Genomic DNA, 12,780 nt, shown 5'->3' with positions numbered 1-12,780 from the left:
GCCACTCTCCTGGGACCATCCAGTGTCAATTACTCCCTGGGCCTTGGGGCCTTCATTAAAAAAATGAAGTCAGTGTTCCATCTCGAAAGTTCTATTCAGAAGCCTCTCCCGAGAGGAAGAAAGAAGGCTTTCCCAAGAAAAGGACTTTTTTCTCCTTTGGTCATCTATATTTTAAAGTGCCTCTCTCAAGGGGCGCCTGGGTGGCTCAGTCGGTTGAGCATCCGACTTCGGCTCAGGTCATGATCTCGTGGTCTGTGGGTTCGAGCCCCACATCAGGCTCTGTGCTGACAGCTCAGAGCCTGGAGCCTGCTTTGGGTTCTGTGTCTCCTTCTCTCTCTCTCTGCCCTTCCCTGCCTCATGCTCTGTCTCTCTCTCTCTCTCTCTCTCTCTCTCTCTGTCAAAAATAAAGAAATATTTTTAAAAATGTTAAAAATAATAAAGTGCCTCTCTCATATCTGAGACGCCTGCACCTCAGTGCTGCCACGCTGTCCCTCTGTCTTGATTCCATGGACCTGTCCAGAGCTCCATATGACAACCAGGTGGGTATTTCTTCTACTACTCTTTCCCAGAAGACATTTGCAACTCTTGCTTCTTGACCATGCTTTTCACCTTCACCTCTTAAAATTAGCCATTCACTCCTGGCAATAAGCTTTACTCCTAAAAACACCCCTAAAGACTGCCCAGAAGTGCCTAGACCATATCACTTGGGGGTACTGTTTAGAGAAAGTATCAACCTTAGAGGACCCAGAGTGAAGCCCTTTCTGATATTCTGAAATTTTTTGTTGAATTATGTTTCTTTCAAGAAGACTGCAATGGCAAATGACATTATCAAAAACCTTGAAAATGGATTGGGATTTGCCTCTGGAGGTGGTCAGGTGGATCAGAACGAGGGTGGGGGTGTGTGTGTTGATCTATTTAGGGTGTTTCTACAAAAGAAAGGTTCTCTGCCTTAGAGGTTGCACAGCAGACTGATGAAAAGTGGGGCTCGGTGGGGAAAGGCTCCAGTCGAGGTCTTCTTGGTTATAAGAGGAGAGGTGTGTAGGAAGTGTGAGGACACCAATGTTGGAAGCGATTGGTCTCCCCCCCCCCCCACCCCAACTTCCTTGGTGCTCAGATACCAAACTTCAGAAGTAGGAGGATGGCAGGGTGCCTGGGTGGCTCAGTCGGTCAAGCCTCTGACTTCAGCTCAGGTCAAGATCTCAAAAGGTGGTGAGTTCCAGCCCCGCGTCAGGCTCTGTGCTGACAGCTCAGAGCCTGGAGCCTGCTTTGGGTTCTGTGTCTCCCTCTCTCTCTCTGCCCCTCCCCTGCTTGCACTCTGTTTCTCTCTCTCAAAAATAAATAAACACTAAAAAGCAGTTTTGTGAAGGCCAGGCAATGTACAGATCTTAGTTGACACTTCTTGCATTTTTATGCCTTTTCCCCACTCTGGAATATAGCTAGAACTTTGAGGTCTTCCAGGAAGGACCTTCAGCAATCTTCCAGAAGCCAAATAAACAGCTCTAGAGACAAAGGGAAATGCCTTGATCTATCACAGTTATATTCTTGAATGAAGATAAAAAAAAAGAGGTAGTTTTACTTAAGAAGGGAGAAAAAGGACATCAGCTGGCAGGAAACATCTACATCATTCAGCCTTATCCTTTCTACATTTTGTTGTTTTTCTTGCTGCACTTTTCCCATTCAGACTAGGGCCCAGGGGATGATTAATCTTAAACAAGCTAAGAGATCTTTAGCAAGCAGAGGCCTTCTAGGGGTTAACAGTAACGGGGGCTATAAGGGCTTCTCCATGAACCTCTTTCTAGAGTCCTGGAGACAGAGCCCTGATAATGGTCTGTAACTGGTTTTGAATGGCCAGAATCCTGTTCTGGACTTGAGGGCTCTTTCCCTAGCAGTCACGAATTTGAATTCCTCTGCTCTTCATGGGGGGATGTAACCAAGCCTGGAGATCCCTGGAGGAGGCACCAGCCCTTAACAAAGCCTTCTTCAGTGAGAGGAAGAGACTCCTGTAAGAAACAGTATCTTTTAAGAAGTAATAGAAATTACCCTAAAGTTCTGATAATACAGTTTTCATTTTTCCTTTTCTCCTTCCTTCCTTCCTTCCTTCCTTCCTTCCTTCCCTATTTCTTTCAAGCTTCTTATCTTTATCCGTTCATGTTAAATTAATACTTAGAGTCCACAGGGCCAACTTTAACTTGGTTAGGAAGTTAATATTTTCCTTGTTTCTTGTAGGCATTCCCAGACGCATACTGACTTGCTCCTGCGAAACTTGTGCTTTCCTATAGTCTCTCTGACTTCCTGAAACCCTTGTTAGTAATAATACTCTGCTTTCTATAGGTTGGAGAACTTCAACCACAGCAGCCTCTGCTAAGAAGCAGAAGCTGTAACAGGAGGGAAGTCCCACAGCGCAGCCAGGCCAGGGCTTGGGGGGGGGGGGGGGGTCCCAGGGCTTATCATCATACGCCAGGCCCAGAGTCCCTCAGAACAGCCAAGGTTGCCCTGGCAAAGGCGCTGTGGTACCAGGTGGGGGGGCCCTCAAACATCTCCCCACCGAGTCAGCGCCTTTTGCTAAAGACAGGCATTGCTTTAGGCTTGTGTTCCTTCCCTAAAAACCGAATCCCCAAACCGGGCAAGCAGGTTCCTTTCACACAGCAGCTTAAATAAATTCACTGGACGCCCTTTGGGTGGTCACTGGGGTCATGAAAAAAAGCAGGGGGAGAGTGCTCGGGCCTTCTGCAAGACCAGCTCAGACCCATTCCTCCTGGGGCCGAGGGGGAAGTAGATCACGCGGATCCCGGACCACAGGAGGCATTTGGGGGGGGCACCGAGAGACTGGGGAGGCGATTCGCAGGTGGGCGCTGGGCTCGGACTGCCCAGAGAGGCGGAGTCCCTCAGGCAGGCGCGGGCTACCATCACACCCGACCCCCCACCCCTACCCCGGAGCGCCCTCGGTCCCGGAGGAGCGCCCTGATAACGCTGGAAAGGCCCCTCCGCGCGAGGTTTCTGTCCCCAGTCCGCAGAGATTCCGGGAGCCCAGTTCCGAAAGCGTGCCCGCACCCACTGCGGACCTCGCTTGTCCTACAAAGCAGGCCGGTCACGCTGGGCGGCGGGAGGAGGGGCGCGAGAGCTGCAAAGCCGCCGAGTCCCAGCGGCCCGGGAAGCCGGCGCGCCCCGCAGTGGCGCGGCCGCGGCCTCCCGGGACGTGGGCACGCGCGCCCCAGGCCCCGGCGCCCTCCTGCCGGGAGCCCCGACTGGCCGCAGCCGGCGCGGCCCCGGCCCGGGGGCGGGGTTTGGGGCGGAGGCGGAGCCAGGCCCGCGGCCGGTGTCAGGTTGCTCCGGTAACGGTGACGTGCCGCGGCGTGGGCGGGGCAAGCACGCAGGTTGCATATTTTAGGAAGTGAGGAGGAGGCGCGGGCTCGAGTTGCGGCTGGGTCTGGGGCGCGGAGCAGCGGCGGGAGGAGGCGGACACGTGGCAGCAGCAGCGGTAGCAGCCCCAGCGGCGGCATCGGCCCGAGCCGCCCGGCCGGTCTCCCTCCCTCCCGCCCCGCGGCAGCCCTAGCTCCCTCCTCTCCGCTCCCCCGGCCGCGCTAGCTCGGCCGGGAGCTGCTCTCTTCTTTCCTCTCTGATTCTCGAGCGACAGGACCCGGCGCCGCGCACAGACCTCCGCCACCATGGGGAAAGGGGTGAGTGTGCGGCGAGCCCGGGGAGGGGCGCGGGGCGCCGGGAGGGAGGAAGGAGGAGGAGGAAGTCAGGAGGGCGACCGCAGCCAGCGGGAAGCGGCGGAGGAGGAAGCGGCGCGGCGCGGCGTGGACGGGCAGGCAGGCAGGGCGGCCAGGCTTAAAAGACGACGCACTTTGGAAATGGAGGGAGCGCAGCCCTGGGGGCCCGGCGGGTGGGGGGAGGGAGCGCCAGGGGACGGCGGGCGGCAGCGCGGGGCGGGCCGCCGACCCCCGAGTCCCAGCGCGCCGCGGGCCCGGGGCTCCTGGAGGCGGCGCTCGGGAGCCGCGGGGCCGGGAGGAGGAGAGCGGACGCCGCGGGGCGGCCCCGGGAAGGCGCTGGCCGCCGCGGCATCCCCGAAGCCGGCTCCCCTCCCTCCCTCCCTCCGCCCGCCCTCACCTCCCATCTCTTGCCTTCCCTTTTCCTTCCGCCCTCCGTGCCCAGAGGAAAGGCGTGCTCCTCCCCTTCCCTTGGGGCGCGCTGCCCGGGCCCCTCCCGGGCTGCCTTCCCACCGCGGCCCCGGCCCGGGCGCCGGCGGGGGCTTCCGACGCGGGGGCTGCGCTGGGGGACGAGGCGCCGGGTCCCGACGGCGCTGGGGCTTAGCCCGTTTCCCGCACTGGCGGCCGCCCTCCCCCTTCCCCCCTCCCCCCCCCCCAAAAAAACTGGCTTCCCCTCACTGCGGAGCCGGTCGAGCTGGCTAGTGCCAGAAAGGGTGTGTCTTCGCCGCCCTAAGATGGCCTTTAAGGTATACTTTTGCGAGCTTTAATGGGACGCCTTCCATAAACACTAGATGCGCCCTGGGGCGGCTGGAGTGGTCATTTCCTTGGTGGGGAGGGACGAGTAGAGTTTTCTTGGGGGGTGAGTCTGCTGGGGGAACAGGCTGGCACACTAGGGCCTCTGGGTACAATCAACTCGAAAAAGGACTGCAGGCGGGGGGGGGGGTGGGGGTGGGCAGGACGCGGGGGTAGGAGCGCCGAGGCATTCCCGAAGGAACCAGGGGTCTCCGGGGCAGGAGAGGAGAATGCTGGAAGCTCTGGGAACCCCAGAGAGAGCCACAGCTCGTTTCTGTGTTTCTGTAACCGGTAGCCGTGATAACCCGGAGCTGCAGCAGAAGACTGAGCCCCAGACCCTAACGGGGCTAAAGTCAAGTGAGAAAAGTTTATACCAGATAACAGCCCAAAGTTATCAGTTCATGGGTTAAAATGACCAGGTCGTGAGAACACGGGTAGGAGAGAAGCCTCTCCATTATCTGCCGGGTTTGCACAGTGCGGGCGTCTGGTAGGTCTCTGGAGGTTTTTAGGGCTCTGCAGTGTGGAGTCAGAGGTGGGGGTAGAGGCAGGGTGCATTCTTTGGGGATTCTTAATTTTGGATTTTGAAGGCGGTAATTAGAAGGGCTCGGACGTGGTAGAAAGAGTGTGGAGAAGTGGAGTGGACGACTAGTATCTTTTAAAAGCACAGAATGTGGCAAAGAGCTGAGTGCCAGCCTCCGTGTTCCCCATGACAGAAAAGTGGGTTAGTGGCCTGTGCTTGTAGCAAGCATTCTGTCAAACCTTAGGTCATTCCCATAAACGAGCCCTGTAAAGCTCACCCCTTTATCTCTCCCCCCGCAAAAAAAAAAGGAAAAAAGTTAATTTCCTGAGCCAAACATTACTGATTTTGGGGGGTGTAGTGATCATGGATGTGTACCTGAGGCCTAGGAAGGTGAAGTGACTTGCTCAAGGTCAAATGGTTGGTTACTGACACACCAGACTTGCCTGATTTCTGAGCAGCCTGTGGTTTTCCCAGCCTGAACACTCCCCTCCTTAACGTTGCGTTAATGTGCAGAGCTCCAGCATTATTCTTCCTGTGAAACGGGGGTCTTTGTGATAATTGAATTAATGGACCAGAGAGATGTCTGAGTAACTAAGTTGTATCCACATATCTGTATGTTTGTATATCCACATATCTGTGTGTTTCGTAACCGAACACATGCACCGCAGTGGTGAAGATCACACATCTGGGTTGTGGGGGTTCACCCAAGATGTCTTACGGATCCTAAGAAAACACCAGCAGCCGGTAGACGCCAAATCGAATTACAGCTGGTCCACGGGATGATACGCCGCTTATGTGCCCGGGTCGTAGTTAGTGTTTTGGGTGCTCTGATAAATTAATTGAACATTAAGGGGGGTGGGGGGGGAGACGTGTGTGTTGGTTGGTGGTGATTCTCCTGGGATAGCCTTTCCCCCTTTAGTCCCCAGTGACTTATTGTGATAGTCCAAATGCTCAGAAGGATATTTTCTGCTGAGATGTTGGGATTTTTCCACATGGGGATTAAAATGTGGGTGGAGTGGTGACAAAAAAAACCTTGCTGATAATTGGTTAACCAAGAAGCCTGTGCTGGCAGCTAATTTTTAAGGTCATTGTTAATTTCTTCCCTTCCTCTTCCCGCTGCCGTGGGGGCCCAGGTTTTGATGATACTTCAGGTGATTTTATTTCTCCTTACAAGCCTAGCCCCTGAGCTTTTGGGAAGCAAATGAAAGAACTGCTCCTGCTGAATCATTCCTGGATGAGATAGGATTTTGTCCTTTTTTTCATGTTGGTGTTTTTTGCCAGTGACTTGGCTTAAACCGGCAGCCAGGCCTACCGCCTGCAACTGTTTGGTTCACCAAAGGTACATCAGAAACTTGTGTTTTTTCTCAGGTTTACAAAAGGTGGGGGCAAGGGATGTCCCTAGGTCCTGCGGTGCAGTTCTCCATTGTTTGAATATTAACTTAGTTACCTAGAAAATGAATCCTACCTTATTTATGGGCGGTGATTTCAAGAGAAGGGGAAAAAGCTTCAGGTGAAGGTTGCACAGGGAACACGCCTGTCAGCAGAAATCCTGGTTGTATGGTCACATTATCAACTGCTCTCTGGGAGCTCAACTTGAAAGTGTGACTGAACCGCCTCTGGCTGCTATAAAGCTAGCACTTTAGACCGAAAACATTGTGAGGCAGAGTCCTCAGGGTGGAAAGTTGCCCAGGCCTGGCCAGGAGCAAGCGGAGCCCTTACAGGAGGAACTGGTGACCAGCACTGGGGCCAGACCAGAGGGCTGGGATTGCATCACACCCCTTTGCCTGTTAAGCGGTTCAGTGTGTGAGTATGACAGGCTCCCCCCTTGGGGTTCTTTCTGTACCGTTCTGAGGGTGTATCCTCTTTTGGTAACTTAACTGGTTGCTAATTTGTAGTGTTCTTTGCCAGTAAGTTTGTAACACTCTAGTGACTCACCTTTGGGTGGGAGGGTAGGAAAGGGGGAGGTCTGCATCATAAATCGGAGAACGCTGAGAATAGGCTAACCCCTGTATCCCTCCCGCCCTAATTCCCCTCCCCGAAGGAGGATTTTTCAAAATCTAGTACCTGTTCATCCAGGTGGGGGCTGAAACTGAAAACGTACAGACCTCTGGATACGTTATTGCCAAATCGCATTTGAAAATAAAAAGTGAATTCAAAATTACAAAGCACAATGGACTGGGTACTCAAACATGTTCCATCCCAGAACCCCTCGGAGCTGTTGGTTCGGGATGATTGTAGCAACAAATTAACAGTTAAGTGGCTTTCTGTTCAAGGCAGGCTCTGTTCTCTTAAATACAACCAAACTTCAGAATGAGAAAAAGGCTCTATTTAGAAGGATCGTGTATGTGAAAGTAAGTAAAATTAGTTTGTTGATTTAAAAACAAAAAGGTGTAAAAAAAAAAAATGTTTTTAAGTCCCTGAAGTTTCAGGTTCTTGACTGGCCCTTAGGTGGACCTACTCGCCCTGAGGACCAAGCAAAGTCATCCCCGTTCTGTCCAGCCAGCGTGAGGTCAGTGCAAGTAAACATCACCGCTTTCGTGGGGCTCACCAAGTGCTGGGCACTGAGGGAAGATCAGATCTTCATTAACTGTAGGTTTCCTGTTCACCCGTTAGTCTTAAGCCCTTCAAAACCGGAGAAGGATTTTTCTTTCACCTGGAAAACATATTAAGGATTGAAAATCATAGGAAATACCATTAATGACCCTCCAAAGGAAAGCCCAGTGAAAGAATCTGTTGACATTGTTGACCTATTTAATAACATCTTAGAGTCTTTGACTACTTTCACTTTTCAAGCAAGGGACTTTGCATCTTTTGAGTCTTTGTAAAAGTTGCAAAAGGGGGTGGGGGGGGCAGCGTGCTTTTCAGCCATCTGTGACGGGAGGAGGGTGAACGTTTGTACCGCCGTGCCTTCTTGCTGCCCGGGGCTCTCTGCCAGCCAGCAGGCCAGAAGAAGAAACATGAGTGTCAGATCAGATGGGCTCACAGTAATCAGAGTGGCTGCGTTTGGACAGCACGGCGCTGGGCAGAATGTTCCCCAGCCCTGCCAGAGCTGTCCAGTTCTGAGTTGCTCTGCAAACACATGCCCAGTAACTAAGTGATCACGCGAAGTGAAGAGAATGTGAAAGTCCACTGGCTATTTTTTTAAACTCTCCTTCGTTTCTATATTTTTGGAAAAGGAGACGTAACCAAGTCAGGTTTGAACTTTCTCACGTTGCTATGAATTGAGTGTATGAGAGGAAGTGGATTCTTTGGCTTGAATCTCAGAGAGACTGTTCTTTGCATATGACTCACCTCATTAGTTGTGCTGGAAATGTGTTGTCAGGAATCCACAAGAAGTTCTTCACATTTATTTGACTGATGTTTGGGTAGCAAATCCTGTCAGACTAGAGCAGTTTTCCTCTCTGGTTTCCTTTGCATCGTGAGCCACGGGAATTTGGGCCCGTACACCTCATTCCTTGGTTCCTTTGCGACTCTACGATGAATGGTATCTGAACATTAATTATCTCTGTGTCTGGTTTTGTTCACCCTCTACTTAGTAACAGCTGTTAGGTGGTTTCTGTTGGCGATCTGAGAAAAGTCGGCTCTTGGTGGCTTGTGCTTTGTCCTTGGGGTTTGTGTTGTTTGGGGGCCAGAGGGTGAAGAAGAGTGTCAGGTTGTGGGGATCGGTGGGTCTTCGTGTCTGATTTATCTTTCCAGTCCGTCGTCCTGGCGAGGGCTCTCCTGCACTTTGGGGTGAATATCCTCTTGTGTTTTTCTTTCTTCTTCCACAGGATGCTTCCCTGGGGCCATATTTGTTTCATTGTTTCAGTTCAGGTGCCCTGTCTCTCGGCCCTTGTGCCGCCTGCCAGCCCTTTTAACTCCGTATCCTATGCTTCAGGGGACCAACCGAGGAGTGGTGAGGACTCAGAATTTATTCAGCCCCTCGTGGTGCTGGTGCCAGTTACTAATCCTTCTTCTCTCCACCTGACCACATCTTTTGAGTAGCACTAGCCAAAGAGGGGTCTGATAAAATGAGAAGAGGGTTGAGGAGGGCAGCCAATGGAGGGAACAGGCAGAAAGTTTTAACTCTTGGTAACCCCGGGTGCCTAATGGTAGCGGTAGGGTTAACCCCCATGAAAAAACAGGTTCGGGTGTTGGGGGTTTTGTTTTGTTTTGGTTACTAATTGGTAACTGGAAAAGCAGGGCATATTTTAAAAGAGACAGTAAATCTCTTAATACATAAAAGAGAATATATTGATCCTTAAGACAGTTTGGAATCTGATTCTCAGCCCTTGCGGGAGGGTGGGCTGGCAGGCTCCTTAAGAATTTACTTACCAGCAGGTTGGGGAGGAAGGTTGAGCCTAGTTCCTTTTGGGCTGAGGGAACCCGGCTAGAGCTGGAGATGGTTTTTTTGCCCCCCGATGGCTGATGGGCCGTGGCCCAAGTTTGGAGGTAGTGAGCTGGCCTCCCAAAGGGACCCATTGCTGTGGCTTCGCTACATGACATTCTCCAGCCTGCTGTACGTCCAGGTGAGTGAGAAGGAATACGAAGCCATGGTGGTCCCTTGGGTCCCCTCCTCTACAGGAGAAAAAAAGCTATTCCTTCACCGCCCGAAATGCTGCTCTGGGCCACAGAACAGCTGCAGTACTCAGGCGGCGCGTGTCCTCCCTCAACCCCAGCCGTCTCCGAGCCCTCGATCCCGGGGTAGAAAATTCCTTGCATGTAAACCAAACTACTTAAGGAGCAACTGGAGGCGAAATGAACTGGGCTTGATCATTTCTTCTATTTTCTTTCAGTTTTAATGGATGAGAGGGACCTGGGTGGCTCAGGCAGTTAAGCGTCAGACTCTTGATCTCGGCTCAGGTCATGATGTCACAGGTTCATGAGTTTGAGCCCCACACCAGGCTCCACGCTGACCGTGCAGAGCTTGTTGGGATTCTCTCTCCCCCCCTCTCTCTGCCCCTCCCCCAATCTCCCTCGCTCTCAAAATAAATAAACTCAAAAAAAAAAAAAGATTCTCTCTCCCTATGTCCCTTTCCCCCACTCGTGTGCTTGCTTGCTCTCAAAAAAAAAAAAGTTTTAATTAATGAGTTGAAATAATACCCCAAATGAGTTGTTTTTTAAGATTAAGAGGAGTTACAGTGAGGAATGTAATTTATATGTTAATTAGAACCCAGTTATAATAGTAACCTTAGTGCAGTGCCTTGCCAAGTACCTTTACATACACGGTTGTGTCTGATACTGATGTAATAGTACACGGCCCCAGAAAGACGGGAGGGCGCCTTCCCGGCCCCCTTTTTTCCACGCAGAGGACGACGGAGCTCTCCTCCTGGCCCCTCTTCGGAGCCCAAGGCCTTTGTGTGTGGGAGTGGGTTTTCAGAAATGGTGCAGCTTTTAGGTGTTTTGTTTTCAGACTTGACGGGAGCCCCTTGGTGAGTCAGACGATCAGAAACGCCTTCTCTAGACCCGTCAGGAGTCACGCCAAGTGGTATTCCCATTGTGGGGATGAGGCCACCGAGGCTGACTGTCCAGGGTCCCCGCAGCTGGCACGCAGCAGAGTGAGGAGGACCGGGGGCCTCCTGGAAGGACGTCGGCATTCCCGTCTGAAGGGCACGGACACCGGAGCTTCCCCAGAGGCCTCTCGGGGGGCACGTCCAGCAATCTTAAGAACTCGGAGCTCTTTGCTGGCCACAGGGCCATCTGTTGCTGCGGTGGGGACAGGTGGGCTGGCCAGCGCGTCTGGAACGCCTGGCTGGGGAGAGCCTCCGAAGCCTGGCCTGAGCTGGGGAGACGGTGTGGAGCGTGGAGGCCCCGGGCACAGCTGTGGTGTGCACAGGCCTCAAGTGACTTAACTCTGCCATGGAAGCTTCTCTCCTACACATCCTTGCACCTTTTCGTGTGTGCCTTTGTGAACCTGAGGATGATTTTCCCTGTCCTGTCCGCCCTGTGGATTTTACTGAAGGAGAGGAAGGTGCAGGCCGGGGTCGGCGGGGGGGGGGGGGCGGGGGTACGTGGTTTTAAGTGAGTGAACCTGATTACTACTCATGCTAACCTTGGTTTGTCCTGTGAAGCGTTTTCTCTCCCCACCTCCTGTGCGCTTTTGCCCTCTGCCCGGACCCCACGGTAGCAAAACACCTAGGGCATCTTTGAGCGGATGTAGCTCCTGGGAAGCACAGGATGAAGTAATGACACATGTGGATCTGTGTCACCCTGGGCAAGCCCCTGTCCTCGTGGTAACGTCCCACTTCCTAAATTAGAATGGAAAAAAAAAAAAAAAGCACAGACCAGAACCTAACTCACTTCATCAGTTTTACCAGTGGCCCTGGTAACTTGAGCTTCCCTCCGACTTCCTTCAGAGGCCTCATGGGGGTGCCTGAGGGGCTCCATCCATCACGGGGAGTGTGCTGGGGGCAGGAGGTGGGCAGTGTCATTGGAGTTTTGTAATTGAAGAAGTAGGAAGTAAGAGTGGGCAGGTTCCTAGAGTCAACTGACTGGGGAAACCACGTTTCTCATTCTCTCTCCCTTGCCGTAGCCTATGTTTTCCCCAAATGATTTTAAAAAGTAAAGAAAATGCTGTCTCCCCCCCCCCCTTTTTTTAAATTTATATCCCTTTATAAAGTTCCTTTGGGGGTTTTTACAGTCAGTCTTCCCTTTTTAAAAACTTTTTTAATACTTACTTTTGAGAGAGAGAGAGAGACAGCATGAGCTGGGGAAGGACATAGAGAGAGGGAGACACAGAATCCGAAGCAGGCTCCAGGCTCTGAGCTGTCAGCACGGAGCCAGACGCGGGGCTCGAACCCGCGAACTGTGAGATCACGACCTGAGCCGAAGTTGGACGCTTAATGGATGGAGCCACCCAGATGCCCCTGTCTCCCCCATTTTAGCATTGTTCCCCTATCCCACCCTGCACTCCTCGCCCCCAGACACACATGTACACGCACCTACGCACACAGATTTTTTTTCTGCTTTGAATCTGTGGTAATTGAGACCCATGGGGACTTCAGGAATGTTTAGTTCCTGTCACAATAAGCTAGTATTAAATCATTGTTTTATTGGTAGGGAAGAACCACACTGTCGAAGCCATCTGGTCTTCTGGACAAACTTTTCAATAGGCAATACTTAAAATCGCGAAGGAAGAGAAATTTCACATAATGATACTTCCCATGTCTCTTTTCACAACTATCCTCATTTAAAACTACGCCCTGTGTAGCATGAATTGGTGAGGAAGGGGAGGGGGTGGCTAGTAGGAAATGAAACTCCCGGCTCACTTAACCATTGATAATTGCGAGGCTGGAGGCAACATACTTTGTAAATAGGGACACAGCTTGGGTATCTGTCTGGGGCCTTGCTCTCCAATCAGTCTCTCTCCCTCTTTGGGAATGGAAAATGTTGAAAGTCTGAGGCGAAAGCATATAGGTGGTAAGGCAGAGGGATTTTAACTCTGATTTTTATATATTTATTTGTTATTCTTAAAGTTACACAATTTTATTTTTTAACACCTCAAATGGGGGAAAAAAAAAGTCAAGATCCTGCAGAAATGCCAGTATTCCATGGACATCCCAGTGGGGTTGGAGGAGTGGAAGGTGGGGGCTGGTTTTCATATTCTGAAATTAAACTTATTTTAATGATATTCCCTTGCGTAAAAGAGAATTTGTGAAGTATATTTTAAAAATCAGTGCTACAAACCGGCCACATAGCCTTTTAGAGATTCCCTAGTCAGTGCCTTCAAAATGATTTTTAAGTGTTGAGCTTTCCCATGAAATATGTGAAAGAAATCCC

General features: G+C 51.8%; 1 protein-coding gene across 6 annotated transcripts in view; it reads left to right on the top strand.

Moving 5' to 3' along the window:
* Nucleotides 1–243: 243 nt before the first annotated feature.
* Nucleotides 244–12,780, top strand: part of ATP1A1 (ATPase Na+/K+ transporting subunit alpha 1) — a 33,134-nt gene continuing 20,597 nt past the window's right edge. The window contains exons 1-2 of one of the 6 annotated variants that reach the window (XM_047870229.1): nucleotides 244–254; nucleotides 1,028–1,038. Coding sequence is in view for 3 of the 6 variants with exons in the window: in XM_047870226.1 (XP_047726182.1) it covers nucleotides 9,423–9,530 (108 nt within the window). In the remaining 3 variants the exon portion in view is untranslated. Of the gene's footprint in view, nucleotides 255–1,027; nucleotides 1,039–3,395; nucleotides 3,678–4,434; nucleotides 4,457–5,891; nucleotides 5,896–9,219; nucleotides 9,225–9,349; nucleotides 9,531–12,780 lie in introns of those variants that run through there. The other 5 variants (XM_047870227.1, XM_047870228.1, XM_047870231.1 and 2 more) reach the window with 5 other exon arrangements.

This window comes from Prionailurus viverrinus, chromosome C1, assembly GCF_022837055.1.
Source record: "Prionailurus viverrinus isolate Anna chromosome C1, UM_Priviv_1.0, whole genome shotgun sequence".
NCBI classification, from domain to species: Eukaryota; Metazoa; Chordata; class Mammalia; order Carnivora; family Felidae; genus Prionailurus; species Prionailurus viverrinus.
This window is presented reverse-complemented; position numbering and strand designations above follow the sequence as displayed.